At 38.3% G+C, this 18,563-nt stretch overlaps 1 protein-coding gene across 13 annotated transcripts in view; it reads right to left on the reverse strand.

The window, feature by feature from the left end:
• STXBP4 (syntaxin binding protein 4) overlaps positions 1–18,563 on the reverse strand; it is a 137,187-nt gene that overhangs the window by 106,460 nt on the left and 12,164 nt on the right. For 10 of the 13 annotated variants that reach the window (XM_043497348.1, XM_038371322.2, XM_038371318.2 and 7 more), the window contains 7 exons: positions 16,516–16,589; positions 16,229–16,324; positions 15,211–15,280; positions 14,297–14,371; positions 8,850–8,935; positions 7,387–7,519; positions 5,438–5,570 (listed from right to left, as the gene is read on the reverse strand). In XM_043497348.1, the coding sequence (XP_043353283.1) occupies positions 5,438–5,570; positions 7,387–7,519; positions 8,850–8,935; positions 14,297–14,371; positions 15,211–15,280; positions 16,229–16,324; positions 16,516–16,589 (667 nt within the window). Of the gene's footprint in view, positions 1–5,437; positions 5,571–7,386; positions 7,520–8,849; positions 8,936–14,296; positions 14,372–15,210; positions 15,281–15,938; positions 16,135–16,228; positions 16,325–16,515; positions 16,590–17,817; positions 17,912–18,563 lie in introns of those variants that run through there. The other 3 variants (XM_043497346.1, XM_043497345.1, XM_043497349.1) reach the window with 2 other exon arrangements.

Consider the following 18,563-nt stretch of genomic DNA (forward strand, 5'->3'; position numbering starts at 1 on the left):
ATCCATCTCTGAATTGAAATTCATCAGCTGAAATCGTTCAGTTTCTACGGTGATGGGAGTTCGTATAAAAGCTCTGACAAGATAAGATAGATAAGATGTCAGTGGCATTACAAAAAGAATGAATTTGCTATAAAAATAAATCACCGACAACAGTTTTTCCTCAGCATGGAATACCAGCCTGACTATGGGAAGTTTCTCTACCAGTTAAATCATCTCTGAGCTGGATTAATTTGTATCCAAAGAAACCTCCCTTCAGAGCTATACCCAAGGACTTTTCAGGCACTCCTGAATCAGAATGATCTGAACAAGGGAGAAGAGACTAAGGGCTTGTCTAAACTGGCACTTTACAGTGCTGCAGCTTTCTCGCTCAGGGGTATAAAAAAACACGCCCCTGTAAAGCACCAGTGTAGACAGTGCATCAGCGCTGGGAGCTATGCCCCCCGTGCTGAGAGCTACGCCCCTCATGGAGGTGGTATTTTTAGAGCGCTAGGAGAGCTCTCTCCCAGTGCTCTGCCACGACTACACAAGCCATGTTAAAGCACTGCCGTGGCTTTAATGTTGTCAGTGTAAACTAGCCCTAACTTCATCAATAGAGGCAGAAGAGAATTGTAGGAATAAGAATAACATTATCTGATTTTTGCAGTGTTGCAGCCATGTTGGTCCCAAGCTATTAAACAAGGTGGGTGAGATAATATCTTTTATTGGACCAACTTCTGTTGGTGAGAGAGACAAGTTTTTGAGCACAGATCAGGTCTGAAAAGGTACTCGCTGTCACAGCTAAATATAAGGTGGAACAGATTGTTTAGCATAAGTAGTTAACACATATTCTAAAAAAGAAAAGGAGTACTTGTGGCACCTTAGAGACTAACAAATTTGTTAGTCTCTAAGGTGCCACAAGTACTCCTTTTCTTTTTGCGAATACAGACTAACACGGCTGTTACTCTGAAACATATTCTAAGGAACCTTTTATACTGAAATGACCCATTTCAGCATCTGGAGTCAAAGGAAAAAATATGAGGGTTAGTGAGTTATAAGCTCATCTTTTGAAGGTAAAGATCGCATCGTGGAACATACCACCCAAATACTCCAAGAGAACCTGATTCAATATAGGAAAAAAAACCCCCACATCTCCAACCACACAACCCTAGTTGTCACCTACTACCTCCCACTGAAACCCATACAGGGTATCATTTAACAATCACAGCCCATACTCAATGGGGGACTATACCCTGCAAGAAATCTTTCCCAACCCCTTCTTTTGGCCTTCAAACACTCCCCCAACCTCTCCAAGCTCATCATCAGAAGCAAGCTCCTCACAGACCAGGACACACCAACTCAAAGCAGCACCAGACTCTGCCTGAATAACAGATGCAAAACCTGTAGAGGAATCTCCATTGCTACAATGATCAATACCTCCCACAACACGCTTTTCAAGATCCCCGGGTCCTATGCCTATCACAACATGGGGTGTACTTCAGCTAGTGCACTGTATGTCCCAACAAAAACTAGGTGGATGAAACCAGATAATCACTATGCTCTTGAAAGAGCTCTGACAAAAAATGATAAAAGACACAAATACCATATCACCTGTTGGTGAACACTTTTTACAGATTTCTGAGTGGTAGCTATGTTAGTTTGCATCAGCAAAAACAATGAGGCACCTTGTGGCACCTTAGAGACTAACAAATTTGATTTGGTCATAAGCACAGGGACTCCTTGTTGTTTTTACTTTTTACAAAGCTATCACTCTGACCTCATGCTCAAAAGAAACCTGCACAACACAAGCCTCGGTGCTTAAATTTATAACTTTACAAGATGCTAAAAATCATGGTCTTAATAAAAACATTGGGTTTATGGCATGTTACAACAATCTTTAACCCTTTTTTCTCCTATTACTGAAGAGGTTTTAATGGGCCTCTTCAGCTTGAATTGTCCCTTAGAATATATGTTAACTAGTTAAGTTAAACAATCTCTTCCACCTTGTATTTAACTGTGATACTGAGGGCAGGTCTACAAATTTACATCAACACAGATGCACCTATGCAGCTGTAGTGGGTCTAGTGAAGACGCTCTTAGTCTATGGGAGAGAGCTTTCCTGTTGGCTTAATAACTCCACTTCCGCAAGAGGCAGTACTATGTCGACAGGAGAAGCAGATTGATCTGCAACTTTCTGCAAACATAGAGACATACCATATTTCTGTTACAGACAGTCATAGGACAACACTTTTAAAAAGGGGGCCTGAATTCTCATTTACACCGAGGTCCTTTTATTCTCTTCTGGCTGTGTAAATGGGCCTTAGAGTGGGCATAAATCACAGTGTAATTGAGAATTCAGAATTATTAATCACTCTCTATATTGTCATTTTTTCTAGCTTATGCTTATAAACTGTAAAATTACTATATTTCACTAATAGATGGCAAAAAAATACACACACAAAATGCACTTGTGTTTCTGAACCCATATGTAATTAATTGCATGGACAATTTGGAAGATCTGAAATATAAAATTCTACCTTCAATCAATTTTTTAAATATTTCATAAAAAATCCCCAGAAAAAATACAATTTTGAAATTAGTAAACCTAAATATGTTGGCCTCAGAAGGAACAAATATATAAAATTTTATAACATACATATACTTATATTTTAGCTGCTTGAACACTATGATTTTATAACACATCATATTTTGTTGTTTAATATTTGTCTTTGACCACAAAGAAAAATAGCTTGTTTTTTATTTGTCGCCAGTGTACAAAAATACCAACTACATTGCTGCCCTCTGGTGGCTTACGTGGAAAACATCACATTTTAAATTGAAAAAAGAAAAGGAGGACTTGTAGCACCTTGGAGACTAACAAATTTATTTGAGCATAAGCTTTTGTGAGCTACAGCTCACTTCATCGGATGCATGCAGTGGAATTTCACTAGTCTCTAAGGTGCCACAAGTACTCCTTTTCTTTTTGCGGATGCAGACTAACATGGCTGCTACTCTGAAACCTGTCATTTTAAAATTGAGAAATTTCAAGAAGATGAGGATTTAAATACAGCCTCAGATTTTGACTGTTTAAACTGTATTAGTGTTACAGTACAGATTGAAAATAAATGACTTAGTCTTGCTCCCACTGACCACAACTGTGAAGGAATGGGCACTAAATTACATAGGTTAAGACCGTAAAATGTTTTTGGTAGCTATAACAAAATAAGAGTGAAAAAAGAAGAAACACTGTTATCAATGAATAAGCACTTTTAAGGTAGCATTCCAATTTGCTCCCCGATCTGCAGTCTGGCCTTAACCTGCCCTCCCTTTCTGTACCTACAAATCTGTGGTCACAAATAATAACAGGCAGAATTTTGTGGCCACAAATCATTGCAGGTGCAATGAATGTTGTTAAACATCCATGCCTTTGCTTTGCAGACACAATCAATATTTACATGTCAAAATGTCCCACTGCTGTATGCAGTGTTGTAGCTGTGTCAGTTCCAGGATAGTAAAGAGACAAGGTAGGTGAAATTCTATTAGAATTAGTTTGGTGAGAGAGACAAGCTTTTGAGCTTACACAGAGCTCTTCTTCTGGTCTGGGTAGCTTTATCAGTCCTCATTCTGAAAGGAAACCTGCACAACACTTTCAAAAGACGAGCCAGGGGCTTAAATTCATAACTTTGCTCTACGCTAAAAATCATGGACTGAGCAGAGGCACTGGATTTATGACTTATTACAACAATCTATAAGCACTAAAACCCAACTGCTTCCCCTCGCCCCTTTCTGTTCCTTCGAATGACTGGAAGGGTGTTCATCTGGAATGGTCCCTTGAAATATGTGTTCACTACTTATGCTAAACAATCTATTTCACTTGGTATTTAGCTGTTATATTCTGATTAAGGTCATGTCTACACTACAAAATTAAGCCGACCTAACTTACATCAGCATACAGCCACCGCAGTAATTACATTGCTTGTGTGTGTCTACACTTGGCTCCTTGTGTCGGTGGTGTATGTCCTCACCAGGAGTGCTTGTATCGACCATACTGTCAGTGTGGGACAGCTCCTGAAAGCCAGAAACAGTCGACATAAGCAATGTAGTGTCTACACTGACACTGCGTAGACCTAAATACTTCTGCTCGACTCTACGCTGCTTGTGGAGGTGGAGTTAAGTTGGCGTAGCAGGGCAGTTACATTGTCTGGAGCAAAATTTAAGTGTAGATGCTTCCATAGTTAGGTCAACATAAGCTGCCTTGCATTGACATAACTCTGTAATGTAGACCAGACCTAAATTTCCCAGACCCGAAGAAGAGCTCTGTGAAAGCTTGTCTCCCACACCAATAATACAATAAAAGGTATTACCTCACCTTCCTTATTTCTCAAATGACTCACATCACATTTATAAATAGCCCTGGGTTCAAATAGAGAGGCTATGTTTAGAAAAATCTAGCTCTGAAAACTGAAATTTTTGTGATTTATTTGTCCTCCTTGTCCATTACATACTTTCAGTGATGCAAGATATAGTACGCAAAGAGTTCAGCATAACTCTTTAATTATTTGACCTATAGGATATTCCCTTTATTCTGGCCTGGCAACAGCTACTGTTTGAGTCTCAACTGGGAAAAAATTGATAGGTTTTGTGATAAAGGAAAATGACCGGATATAAGGAGATCTGAGTTCTAATTGCAGCTCTGCCACACACAGGTGTGACCTTGCCTGAGCAAATCACAACTTTTCTGTGTCTCAGTCTTCTCAGGTAAAAGATGTGGATAATGATTCCTATCTATATCATATCTTAGCTCATTAACGGTGGCAATCAGCTGCAATGGTGATGACTGCATGATGGCTAGAAGGGCCATTCTGCCGATACAAAATGGCATAGGAAATGGGAGAAGGAAAGGAGAAGTGCAGAAGTTTGTGCCTATGACCACTAAGCTTCTTTAAAGAAGATCAAGCATATACTTCCAACTAGTATGTAGCTGCCTGGGATCCTGACCGCCAGCCAGCCCTAACTTTAACCTTGGCCACCAGCTAGCCCCAATCCTATAACCCTTAGCCAGCTGTGGCATGCCAGCAGGAACAACTGGATTCCTTTCCTAGTTTTCTCCAGAGTGCCCTGTAAGCCTTCTGACTACCACATGGACGCCTGGAGGAAGAGAAGGAAAGAGGATATCTACACACACTTGCCTCCTCCTTCCCCATACAGGATAGTCAACACAAGGCAAGATTTGACCCTTGACAGGATGCTCTATTACAGGTGATGCCACTGTCTAAAAAAAAGTCTAGTGTCACTTATCAGAACACTGTTTTTTAGATCTGCCTTGCTGCTAGCACAGTAAGTCAAAGTAGATCAATCTTGATATTGGAGAGCATTTATACGGAGGTTGGTAATAAATAAAGAAAAAAATGGAGCTGCATGGGAAGGAACTATGAATAAAAGAGGACTTTATAATATCTACCTTATGACAGTCACCTCCAGGGATAACTTCTTGAATATACACCAAGGGACCTTCATTTCTGTTAATTCCTCCCACAATGTTCAAGCCTAGGCCTGTTCCCTTGGAAACAGCGATAATCTGAAATGCACTATCACTAGAAGAAAAAAAAAAAAAAAGAGAAAATTAGTATTAAAAGATCAGTTACACAGGCTGTGGAGCTTGAAAAAAGCAGCAATGAAAACCCATGTGCAATATTTCTCTTGTTGGTTTCACGTATGTGTTGCAACATTTAGTTTGACATAAATGGCTGACATTTAATCAGGAGACTCATATAGTCCACATTCTTCTCAATACAAAATTACTAATTTCAATACTAATTTAAGCAATTACAAATAGTAAGTCAAGTTAAACTAAGCATTAAAGCAGTGCTATATACACTCATAGAAATAAGTGCTTCTAATTCTCTACTTTCATTAGAGACATAACCATATTTCTAGGGATCTGAAAGAAATAAAAATGCATTCATCTGGAAAATGTCACGTCACCTTTCTCTTTTTAAAATTGCTTAAAATAAAAGTATTTTATGTTCTTGTGTAAATCTAATTGCAAGATTGTCTTGCGGTGTGTCCATTCCATCTCAAGTTCATGATTGGGTATCTACTCCACATAAGGCCAGAAGGGGTTAAGGTAGTGAGATAGGCTAATTAACTGCCTGGGCTGCACCTGGAGGAGCAGCCCGGGAAAAGGGATTAATTAGACATGAGGCTCAGAGGGACATGAACAGGAGGGGCCTGTATAAACTCCAGGAGTTGAGAGCAGAAAGGGGACTGCAGCAGGGTAGTCTATAGTCATTCCCTGGGAGGAGGGAGTTTGCGCTGGAGAGCCAGAAAGGTAGGAAAATTCGGGGGAAAAGCAGCAAGGTGTGGGATAGGGCAGACCTTGGCTGCTGACGGGGGGGGGGGGGGGCCCTGAGCTTGAAACCAGAGCAGAGAGCAGGACTGGGTTCACAGACAAGGTTGTGGACTGCCTGGGACAATTCACACTGGAAGGCTTTGGTATCCCGGAAGGGGGAAACATGCCAGAGGGCTAAGTCACAGAGAGATCCTGGAGCGGGTAGGGGGAGGGAGGAGTGCAACCACTGGAAGGGGCATTGACCTAGCAGAGCTAATCCCCAGAACTGCCAGGAGGTGGTGCTGTCACACCATCCACAAAACTATTACAGCATTTTTACTGCTTACTGTTTTCCAGAAACTTGGTATACATATTTTTTAACAGTCTCAGTTAAACACAAGCATTTTTATAAGCTGTTTGTTTATATAAGACAGAACTTGTTTCAAAAAGTTGTTAGAGCAGAGTGCTGGGAGTTAGGACTCCTGGATTCTAGCCCTGGTTCTGCCAGTGACTCACAGCGTGACCTTGGATAAGTTGGCCAAAATTTTCAAACTTGGATGTCTAAAGTAAAGATGGCCTGACATTCCGAGGTGCTGAGCTTGTGAATTTAGGGCTCGTTTACCATACCTACCTTTCTAGCTCCTAGTGACTTTAACTGAATACACAACAAATATATTTTTATGTTTTTCCCTTTTTTGGCTTTTAAAAAAATTATTGGATTGGCAGCCCTCATACAGTGTTTGCAACCTAAGCATTGTGGCAATGTGCTTGTGTACATGAACCAGAACCAAAAACTAACTGGGACCTGGCTAGAAATAACAGTAAATCTGATCAGCCTAATTTCACCAAAATGAACAAAACACAACAAGTAAACAAATGGCAGAAAATGGCCAAAATAAATGTTTTAAAAATTCTTTCAGTTTTAACAATCAACGGTGTTATTAGTAACATGATTTTTAAAAATACAATCTTGGTAGTCCTTTAGTGAGCTCCACCCAAAATATTCATAAGACCTAAACACAGCTGCTTTTGATCAAGGGAGTTCAGAGAAGATAGCTAGAGTCAGACTCAGGAATTACTTTGTGAGTTGCGGGGATGTTGTGGTAACCGAATTATTTCCATTGTAGCTGATGACAGTACCCTTTGGACGTGGAAGCAGAGGACTTTGTGATCTTGAGGATGATCCAGAAGAAAGGCTGTCAACATGTTTTCCTCAAAGAAAGAAATAGTGAGAAAAGAGAAATAAAATGCACATTCAGGGAAGGCAAAGTGTTTCATTGACATATAACATCAATTTCTGCAAGTCTTGCTCAGGCAAATAGTTCAGTACATGTCAGGAAGAGGAGCATGATTTTTCCCCATGAACTTAAATTAATACCCTGTTCTAGTTCTGGTAAACTGAATCAGTATGACCAAGTCTTTTATTATTAATTTTGATACTGAATATAACAGAAGTGTCTCTGGTATCGAGAGTTTTCCCAAGCAAGCATTTCAGGCTTCTGTGCAATATCCAGCTTGTCTCAAGATCCAGCATTTTGGAAGTCCTGCAATCAGCCATATCCTGCCTTCTGGGTAATAGGAAAAAATGTGAAAGCTCTAAACCTACTCCTGGGAGGGAATGAATGTGATCTGACCCCCTCCTTTTGGCTCTAGGAAGGCAATATTTAGCAACTGGATTCATTTTATAACATGTGCACTTGATCTGAAAAATGAGAACAATAGGACTCTGGAGTTGAGAGCAGATACAATACACTATATCAGTTGCTGAAAATAACTTATCCCTGCAGTGCTTTATTTATCCCCTCTGCCCCCTCATATTTCTAAATCAACAGCTCAGGTGTTTCACCCCACTTTCCCAATCCTTCCTTCCTTAGAGAGGAACCCATAAAAGAAAGCTTTTGTCAAAAGGACAAAAACTCACAAAGAAGCCTGAGGCTACACAACTTCAGAGTGAGAGCTAAGTCAAGCACTCAGGTTTTCAGAAACAGACATCACTTGCTGACATGTGAAGACTAGCCCTTCAAATGAAAAGGGTGAGTGAAGCAAAATAATCTTGTATCTGCCTTTCTTAAACAGGAAGGTAGATGCAGTATATAAATCATCCTTACTAGTGCAGCAACCCCAAATGGAGTGTGCATCGGTACAATCTCTTGGGTATCAACACTTTGCAATATTAATGCACCTTTCAGCAGAGAATTTCATAACATTTTATAAATCATTCAATAATTAAAACCCTTTGAGGTAGGTGATACAATATAGATGGGGACATAGACACGGAGAAGTTAAGTGACTTGCCCAAGATCACAAAGTGAGTTAATGCTCAAGTAATGAATGAACACAGGAGTCCTGCCAGACTGCTAGTCACCTGCTCTAATCACTAAGCCATATTCCCCATCCCACCCACCCCCAACCTACATTTTTGAAGTGCTGGTTTACATTTCATGCAATGATGACTACAGTGTTAGCCTGAAATAATGTCAGAGATCAAGCATCCTCTATTACTTCCTTGTAATGCAAAATGTAGAAATATCCAATGTCTCACCAGCTAGCAGTTGTGTTGGTGAACATCTTGCAGAGCCTGTGTTACTGCATGATCCATATTTATCCATCAGGTCTAGAAATTCTTTCCTATAATAATAAAAATACATTCTAAACAAGTGGCATCCTACATGGTCTACAAGGGTGCATTTGTAACTGAAGTAAAATAAATAAAAAACAAAGGTAACACCCAATTTCCCTAGACTACAGCGTACTAAAGGTCAGATGGCTCAACACCAGATGAAAACCGATGGTTTTGTCAGATATAAAAATACTGAGAACAGATATGCGAAGGACAAGCACAGAGGCTGATGACAGTCTCTCCATAAGATGGGCTTGTTTCCACAAGGTACAGAGGTTTAATTACTAGCTCTATTCACCCTGGATTGCAAGTGCCTCTGAAGGAGCTCAACAGTCACCCTTCGGAATGAGAGAATGGTGCTGCTTGATTCCAAGAGGAGTTATTCACTAAGAGAAATTCTATGCACAGCACAAGGGTAGAAAGCTCTTGTTCTAGCTTTGTTATTAATTCTGAGACGCAATATTTAATACATAATAGGAGGATGAAAAGCACCTGGAACCTGTTTTTGCTTTTCCTACACAATAATAAATCAGATTTCATTCATAGGATTTATACATCTGAATTCTCTCATGTCTATTCAGGGATTCTTCTTTATAAATACAGCCTCTTCTTTGCTTGCTCCACTGGAAAAGCCAGTGAGCTCCTATTAAGCTTTTCTGATTGTTGCTCTCAACATTTTGTCTGATCAACTTTGAAACATGAAATGTGACACTATCTATTTTTCTGCATTGTTTTAAATATCAGCTGACTTACTTGACTTGCAAATATCTAGGAACAGTGAGCCTGATTCTGACCTCAACTTCACTAGTTTTACACCAGCGTAATCGACTTCACCAGAGTTACTGCTGATTTACTGCAGCATAAGATTAGATTCAATCCCAGATTTTCTATTCTAATTCTTTTCAGGCTTTCCTTTTCTTTAATTCCAAACTACTTCAGAAATGAGGGAAAAGAAATTTCACATAATAGATGGTCCCCATTTCTTCTCTCTTTTTGTTGTAGCACTATGAATTTGATTAATCACTCTCCACATATAAAAAGGAAAGATAACTTTGAAGCTTACAAAATATTTTTTGTGGGTTTTTGAGAGAGATTCTGGTAATTTTATTTGAAAACACTGATCAAATGAGGAAAGCTAGTTACCGGCAATTAACATCTACAGCTTGCTTCTGTTCTCATATAAGGGCAAGCATTGTTATGTATTCTATTTTACAAAAAAATGGAGGACAGCCCTCCTGCAACAAGCCTGTCATAACAGAGCAAGCTGGCAGAGAAAGAATAGTGCCGCTTTTTCCTCCTCTGAGCACCTTCTATCATGTCCAAAGAAGCACAGGCACTTCACCCAAGTGGTCAAATGACTCATTGGCTCTCCATTTCTTTCAGAATCCAGTTAAAATTGCATTGGTTAATTTAAAAACCATCTGTGGACTCCTTCTACCACAACTCAGGAATCATGCCCCACATTACTTTGCCTTCTGATCATCTAGCACTACTTTCTTCTCTACCCCACCACACAACCTTGCTACCAATGGTGAAAGACCCTTTTCCTTCCTAGGTAGATGTTTTTATCCCTCCCTCTAATTCTGAATATCTGTCTCCCTTGCACACATCTCTTCACTCTCTTTTTCCTGCAATTTTTTACCTCTGCTACTGAATTAATTCTGTAGAGTACTGCGGGATGCAATTTGTACAAAAGATGCCACAGGAAAGGTAGCGGTTTTCCCCAGTACTATATTAGCAACTGAAATGTCTTATTCAGCAAGTAGTTGTCTAATTTAATAAATAGTTTATACAGTCCAACAAAGGATGAGAACACTAGAGGGAGAGTTGACACTGTACTTGGAACTAAAGAGTGATAAAGTCTTCTTTACATCTAGAATTTAGGTAGCATCAGAAATCCTTCTGTGGCCTTGTTTCAGGGCTGTTGTGCACCAAAAAGAAAGAAAACATTCCCAGAGACACAGATTTGAACACACAGTTACCATCACGGGATAGGAATTGTTTGTAGGGATTTCAGGATTCAAACTGACACCAATTTTCTAACAGTCTCCAGCTGCCTTTGTCCCATGCAGTTGTACAAGCAGAAGATTCAAAAATATTTTGGCAAGTAGAAATCACACAAGAGAGATCTTATGTTTCCACAGAGCTCTCTGTCCTAGTTTCCGGTCAGCACAATCAATTTACCTCTCTCTTCTGAGAGAAGCATACCTTTCTTTTAAGGTGCTGGGCCTTAATAGATTGAGCTGCATATAACTACCTAACTCCCTGAGCCACCTCTGAATACTTGCCAGGAATTCATAGATTCATAAATTCCAAGGCTAGAAGTGACCATTGTGATCATCTAGTCTGTCCTCCTGTAGAACACAGACTTATAACATATAACTTATAACACAGAACTTCCCTACAATAATTCATAGAGCAGATCTTTTAGAAACGCATCTAATCTTGTTTTAAAAATTGCCAGTGATAGAGAATCCACGATGAGCATTGGTAAATTGAGAGTAATTAACCATTGGAACACTGTTAGAGATTTATGCCTTATTTCCAGTCTGAATACTTCCACCCATTGGATCATATTATCCTTTCTCTGCTGGACTGAAAAGCCCATTATCAAATATTTGTTTCCCCTGTAGGTTCTTATAGACCAGTAGTTCTCAAGCTTTTGTACTGGTGACTCCTTCACATAGCAAGCCTCTGAGTGAGACCCCCCTCACATATAAATTAAAAACTCTTTTTTATATATTTAACACCATTAGAAACACTGGATGCAAAGCAGTGTTTGGGGTGGAGGCAGACAGCTCACCCCTCCATGTAATAACCTCGCAACCTCCTGTGGGGTCGCAACCCTCAGTTGAAGAACCCCGGTTATAGACTAATAAAATTACCCCCTTTAAACCTTTTCTTTGTTAAGATTAATACATTGAGCTCATTGAGTCTATCACTATAAGGCATATTTTTTCTAACCCTTGAATCATGCTTGTGGCTCTTCTCTGAACCCTCTCCAATTTATCAACATCCTTCTTGAAATGTGGATACCACAACCTGACATAGTATTCTAGCAGCAGTTACATCAGTACCAAATACAGAGCTGAAATGACTTTTTTTATTCCTACTCGAGATGCCACATTTATGCATTAGCCCTTTTGGACACATCATCACACTGGAAACTCTTGTTCAGCTGATTATTCACCATGACCCCCATATCTTTTTCAGAGTCAGCTCCCAAAAATCTAGGCCTCTGGCTTAATCCACAGCTTCATCTTTGTGTGGCTCCTTTCCTCTTTGGAAACTTCATAAATAAATCCCTGGGCATTAGTTTCCAAGATTCATATACTTAGTGCTATATACCTACAGGTATGTTTTGGATTCTTCCCCCACAAGAGGAATATACAATTTGAATATACAGCTGGTTGCAGAATGAATCTCATAAATCTGTGAATCCTCCTTTGTATAAAAATATTTACATGATTGGCTCTGTAGAAATCAACTAATTACTATTTTCCAAACATTTCTGGAAGTTTCAGAAATAGTTCTTGGACTAATTAGCAACACAATAATTAAAGCTGACTCTGCAAATTATTAAACATTATTTATTCAATTAAGAAAAAATCCCTACTAATCAAACACTGATTATACCTTCATTTAAGACAAATCAGATTGTAAAATGTAGTCATTACTACCACCATCTCAGGAATAAAGGTAAAAGTAAAAAAGAAAAAGGTGGGAAGGGCCTATATCTAAAAGATTGTGAACCATGAACACCAGAAAACTAATATCACACAGTTAGGGTGGAGGTAACATAAATAGCCAGAATGTGACATCAGTTACAGCACCATAATTCCAGAGTAATTCCATTGACTACACAGGGGCAACTCAAATCACAGTTTGGTACACTGCTTAATAGCAATACAAATATACTTATTTAACTGGTGCTTATCTACCACCAGGTTCTAGTCATATACACAAAAACTTATGTATACATGAAGTATTTAATATAATATATATGTACAGTTGTAGGAAATTAACTGAGAGTTCTAAAAGGGAGTGAGGACACATTTAGAATAGCTAGTGGAGATCTTCTCACTGGACAAAGCACCCGAATGATACTGGGGCTCATGGATTTTAATTATTCAAGAAGGTTAGAGGAACTAGGTCAGTGTGCTTTGGATAAAAGCAGATTAAGAGTGAACTTCAGAGCTATCTAAAACAGTCTGAAGAAAAGAGAGAGAGGATAGAAGCTACAAAGCCGTTTGAACTAACAGGAATAAAGAGGCACAAGCATAAGATTAAGAAAGGCCATGCTCTAAAGGAATTTAGGTGGACTTTCTTTACATAGAGGGCATTTAATAAATGGAAGAGCCTAGGAAAGGCAACAAGAGTAGCAACTCTTCAATGATTTTCAAATATAGTTACATAAAAATTTGGAGAAAACAGCTGCTAAATCAAAATGGGGGAGAGACCTGGATGGACTTCCTGGCTTCTTTTCATCCCAACATTTCCTATGCCAGTGTTGGTTTATATGATTATCTGTAGATAACAAGATTAAAGGGATATTTTAGTGTAACTGTCCTTATAATGTAGGAATTTTGGACTATCTGCTCCACTGAATAGTTTAACCTACTTATCCCAACTAATTCAGAGCTTGCAAGTAAGAGACTGAAAAGCCAATTTTGAAAAAAAGCAACTGCAAGGACTTTATTTTCAGATGCCTGGCACTAGTTAAAGTTGTTCTACTGTCAAATACTAATAATTTTTTTAATTCCACTTCTTATGTTTTAAAAAGACAACAAATAGTCAGGAAATCATGATTATGACGACAGCAAATACTTTATAGTATTATTAACTGTACCATGTAACATTTAGACTTTATTCATGAAATATAAATGCATCAGAACTTGCAGCCTTTACTAACATGAGTAGTCCCACTGAACTAACTAGGACTGATCGTTTGACTATGGTGAGCAGGATTCATATTTTCTGTTTGACTTATAGACCAGTTTTCATATATTCATGGAATGTAGATAGCATGGCCCTGAAAGTCAGACAGAAAATATATTGATGCACTTTCAATTCACCACTGCCATCATTCTTCAGAGGAATCTTGGTATCATAGCTTGGGGTATACTACATGTGCATATGGGGAGGGAGAGATAAAAACCTCTGTACTGTACTTTGAGAAAATGGATTATGCTATAAAAATATTTAGGCAAAACACATTTAATTACGGTGTGGATATCTTATGAGTAATCCCAAATTTATAAAACATCAGTATATTAACAAATGACATATTTTAGTGAAAGTGTTGGGGTTTATTGAGGAAGAGGGATGCTGTAGTGGTAATTTTAATATAAACATTTTAACTCTCTTACTTTGCTTCTTCATCTCTCGTAATCAGCAAAGACACGTGATTAGTCGCTGATGCCATTCGCAAAATGTCAACAGCTCTGGAAGGAAAAAAAAGCCAACAACAAGTAAATCTACCTGTTTTCACTGTTTGAATGCAAGGGCTCTGCATCCACTACATAGTATTAAAATGGCAGAAAACGGAACAATTTCTTATCTTAACAGACAAACCATTTTGGAAATATGCCTTTGATACATCATTCCATTTAAGACCTGAGCTATCATACGGCACAAAAAGTTTGTATGGGGTAAAAATTGGCTTTTAATTTTGTACCGTTCAACTCTGGTTTGTTTATTTTTTAATCTGTACTATAGTAGTTTTATTTGAGGGGGTGGAAGTTATTTTTAATATAAATCCTAATTCTACCACTGTTGTGGGCTTTATAGTGATAGTCGGATAGTCAATAGTCAGACCCTATATATCACACCACATAAACAATTCAGGCAACTTCTCTGCCTTAATTACGCCACCCGAGAGAACAAGAAGTGCCAATTATTAGCATATATAACCAAATCACTTGCTTTAATGGATATCCAGCCAAATACCATGATAATCACAGTAACGTTAAATATTTTACTAGCTCAATAACTATTTTGGTATGAATTTACACATATTCTGCAAACCTACACAACATGAAATCTCTTTAATCAGATCTTACACAGGCAAAACTCCCATTAATGTCAATTATAGTTTTGTTGAGTAAGGACAGCTATATTGAGCTCTCTGGGACAATCTGCAGGTGCAACTCCATGGACTTGGTGCAGTTATACCCTTTCAGTCAGTGTTTAATTTGGTCCAAAGCCTTTGACTATATAATACCAGTATTAGTAACATTTTTCCAAGCTCTAGATAAATATTTAGTCATCTTTATGAACATACCTTTCACTGGTTACACCAACTAAGTTTTCTCCATTGACATCTAAAATTAGGTCTCCAGCGAGCAATCGGCCTGATAAGGAGATTAACAAAATATCATGTAAAAGTCTATATGAATGAACAGGGGTAAATGGAAAATACACTTCTATTACATTAGATTAGACTGGAGCAAAAGTAAGGATGATTTTATCACCGTAGGCCCTGATCCTGCAAACACTTAAGCATGTGCTTAACTTTATTACCATGAGTAGTTCCATTGATCCTAACGGGACTCCTCACACCATGTGCATATTTGTAGGATTATGCTCCACAGCTGTCAGCTGAGTTTTGAACTGATGACTACATGTAGGTATCATATATAAATTAAATATTTTTGTGTTTCTTGATGTTTATAATAGCTTTTAAAGCAGTTCTTAGTTTGAAACACTCAATGGCTCTGTCTACATGAGTGCAGAAAATATGTTCGCTGAGCAGTTTTAAATACAAACTTGGGAAAGATTGTTTTGTTTTTTTTCCCCCAATAGCTAGTGTGGGCAAGGCTAGACCAAGTTTTTGAAACCTGGCTGAACCTAGCATACACTGGAGTTTTCTCCCCAGTCTAAACTCTGTACAATACAGTTTGGTCCTTCCATATACATCATCTAAAACATGATCATAAAACATTAATCTGAATTTATTAGAACAATATATAAATACAGGACCTGATCCTGTAAGGTGCTGAATGCCCTTACCTCCCACTGAAGCCACTGGGAGTTGAGAGCTTTCAGCATCTCACAGTTTGGAAAGCTGACAATGTGGACAGATCGCAAACTGATTTCACACTGGCCTGATCTAGATTTGAACGGATGTCCGTTACTGTGACTCCTCCACATCCTTCCTTTGGAAAATGATGAATCTCTGCTGACCTACACATTACTGTGTGTGTACATACCGAAAATAAAATTAAAAAAGACAGCTTGTTTTCTTGACAGCTTCCTGCGTAATGTAGGATTCTACAGAATACGTAACAGTAAATATTTACTATCTATTGCAGCCATCCCTCCAGGCAAAATTTTCTTTATGAAAATTCCATAGTCTTCTTCAGTTTGCTCCCGATAACCTCCAATAATTTTAACACCTGTTGAAAAAACAGATATAAGCAAGAAACTGGTCATTCCCTCCATTGTACCAAACACATTCAGTCAAATATCACAACAGATTGAGAAACTTCAACTCCCACTGATATCAGTGTGAATTGCAAATGCTCAGCAGGTGCCCAGCACCTCTCAAGATTTCACTCTGTTAGAGTCAAATATGTAATCTAATTACCTAATCCATTTTGACAGTCAGAAAAACTAATGCGGTGAACAGCTCGATTGATTCCATAAGGTCCCATAATAGTCCTAAAATAAATAAATAAAATCAGAGCTGCTGCAATTTTAGTCATGAAGATTCACTTGGAGAAATATACATGTGTACAAACTACAGCAGTTGCTATTATATGTCCAGTAAAAAAAAAAAAACGCAAATGTTTTCTTCACTGGGTATTGTAAATACTGTGCAGATGAAAAAATGAAAAGATGATATACTCTGGCATTTGAATATCAAAAACAGATGGTAAAGTAGTACTATCTAAAATACAGTGGAGGTACTGGGTTGTTTTTTTAAAGCAAAGTATTTCTGACCAAATCCTTACTCAGGATAACAGAAAAGAGGGTTAATAACAACAACAACTGTGGTCCTATTTAGAACAGGACAGCTGGCAACCAGGAGAGATTTCGTTAAAGTGTTTAAGATGAAAATACCCATGTCTGTAGTGGTCTCCACGAAAAGGTTTCCAAAGTAAGGGGAGCGCACAACTCTATAGACATTTGTTAGTGTTGTTCTTCCTACCATCTCTCTTTTTCTTATCAAATAATATTTGTTCTCTCTTGATTTATGAAAGCCTCACTCTTAATGCCACCTCCAAACACAGAATGCCAGAGGTGAGAATAAGGGCAGACTGTCTGAGCTGCTAAACAGCAGAGGATTTTTTTTTTAATGCTCTTGAAAATCACGATGTAAAGAATTAAGGTGGGGAAAAAAATCACAATATAAAATGATAATCTTGGGACCTGAATGTATAATCCTGTAGAAAATATTTCCAAGACTAATCTAACAACAGACAAAGCCTTAAAAATCTGGGTACAAACTGGTATTCGCTAGCCAAGCATCATTTGTCCGTTTATATTTTTATTCAAATACAGGCTATTGAAACAAACCCAAACTTGCATTACAAAAAACACCCTCACTCGGTTGTTCAATTTTTAGGGTGGATCTGCCAGCCCCAACAAACAAGAATGCAGCAGCACTGCTTAGATTTTCTGGTATGCCATAAATAATGTTCTAAATTAGATGGTTACTTTTATTTTCTACATCAGCACAACTACAATACACAAACAATGAAGAAAAAGAAGATCAGAGTGGAGGACACATATACTCAAAGCCTCCCATCCAGCACACAACCAGTATACCAAGCCATATGCTGGGTATTTCAGCCAGGACAGGAGCTGGTGTCAGGGCAAGCTGCAGAGCTAGAGGAACGGGGGAGGACAGGAGAATCCAGGTGCAAGGTAACATCCTGGAACATACTAGGGTGTATGTATCCAACGCAACACTCCAAATTCTGCTCTCTCCTTTTTGCACAACAGAACTGAATCAATTCTGTTGTCAGGGGCCTCAGCATCTACAGAAGAGGAGGAATTATTAGCTCCATAATGCCCATCATGCTGTCATATGCAAGATAAGTGACATTGAGGTCTGTCTGCACTATCAAGGTACACACCCCTAAGTAACCTGAAAATATTAGCTTAAAAAAATACCCACAAAGAAAGAAAAGAGAGCCAATCTAGTAGACAAGCAAGCTTTTCTCTGGTTTGTAGGTCCTTAAAACTTGCTAAATGGGCCTTTTACCCCAAATCACAAGAAGGAACTAGAAAGGAATACTGTTTTTTTAAGAACTATGCCTCAGATGCTCGTGAGAACTCACTTTCACCCCAGTATTTACTCTGAAAGCTCAAACAAAATTATGAAACCTAATTAGTATATTTTATCACGATCGGAAATGAAAATGTATTTGTTGAAGTAATTTATACTGATTGAGAATTGCTGATTGAGAATTCATTTTTGTAAGCCGTGCACAATTGAGCAAAACTATGATTACATGGTGATAATTTGGGAAGCAGGAAATATTTACTATGGAAGAAGACATTTTTATGACTCCTTTCTCAAATTTTTCCCCATGCAGAATTTTTTAAATAGATTCATTAATTAATATCTGTAAAGGGCTTTGAAGCTGAAAAGTAATATATAAGGAAGGTGAGTAATAATTAGCATTT

The sequence above is a fragment of the Dermochelys coriacea genome, chromosome 14 (assembly GCF_009764565.3).
Source record: "Dermochelys coriacea isolate rDerCor1 chromosome 14, rDerCor1.pri.v4, whole genome shotgun sequence".
NCBI classification, from domain to species: Eukaryota; Metazoa; Chordata; order Testudines; family Dermochelyidae; genus Dermochelys; species Dermochelys coriacea.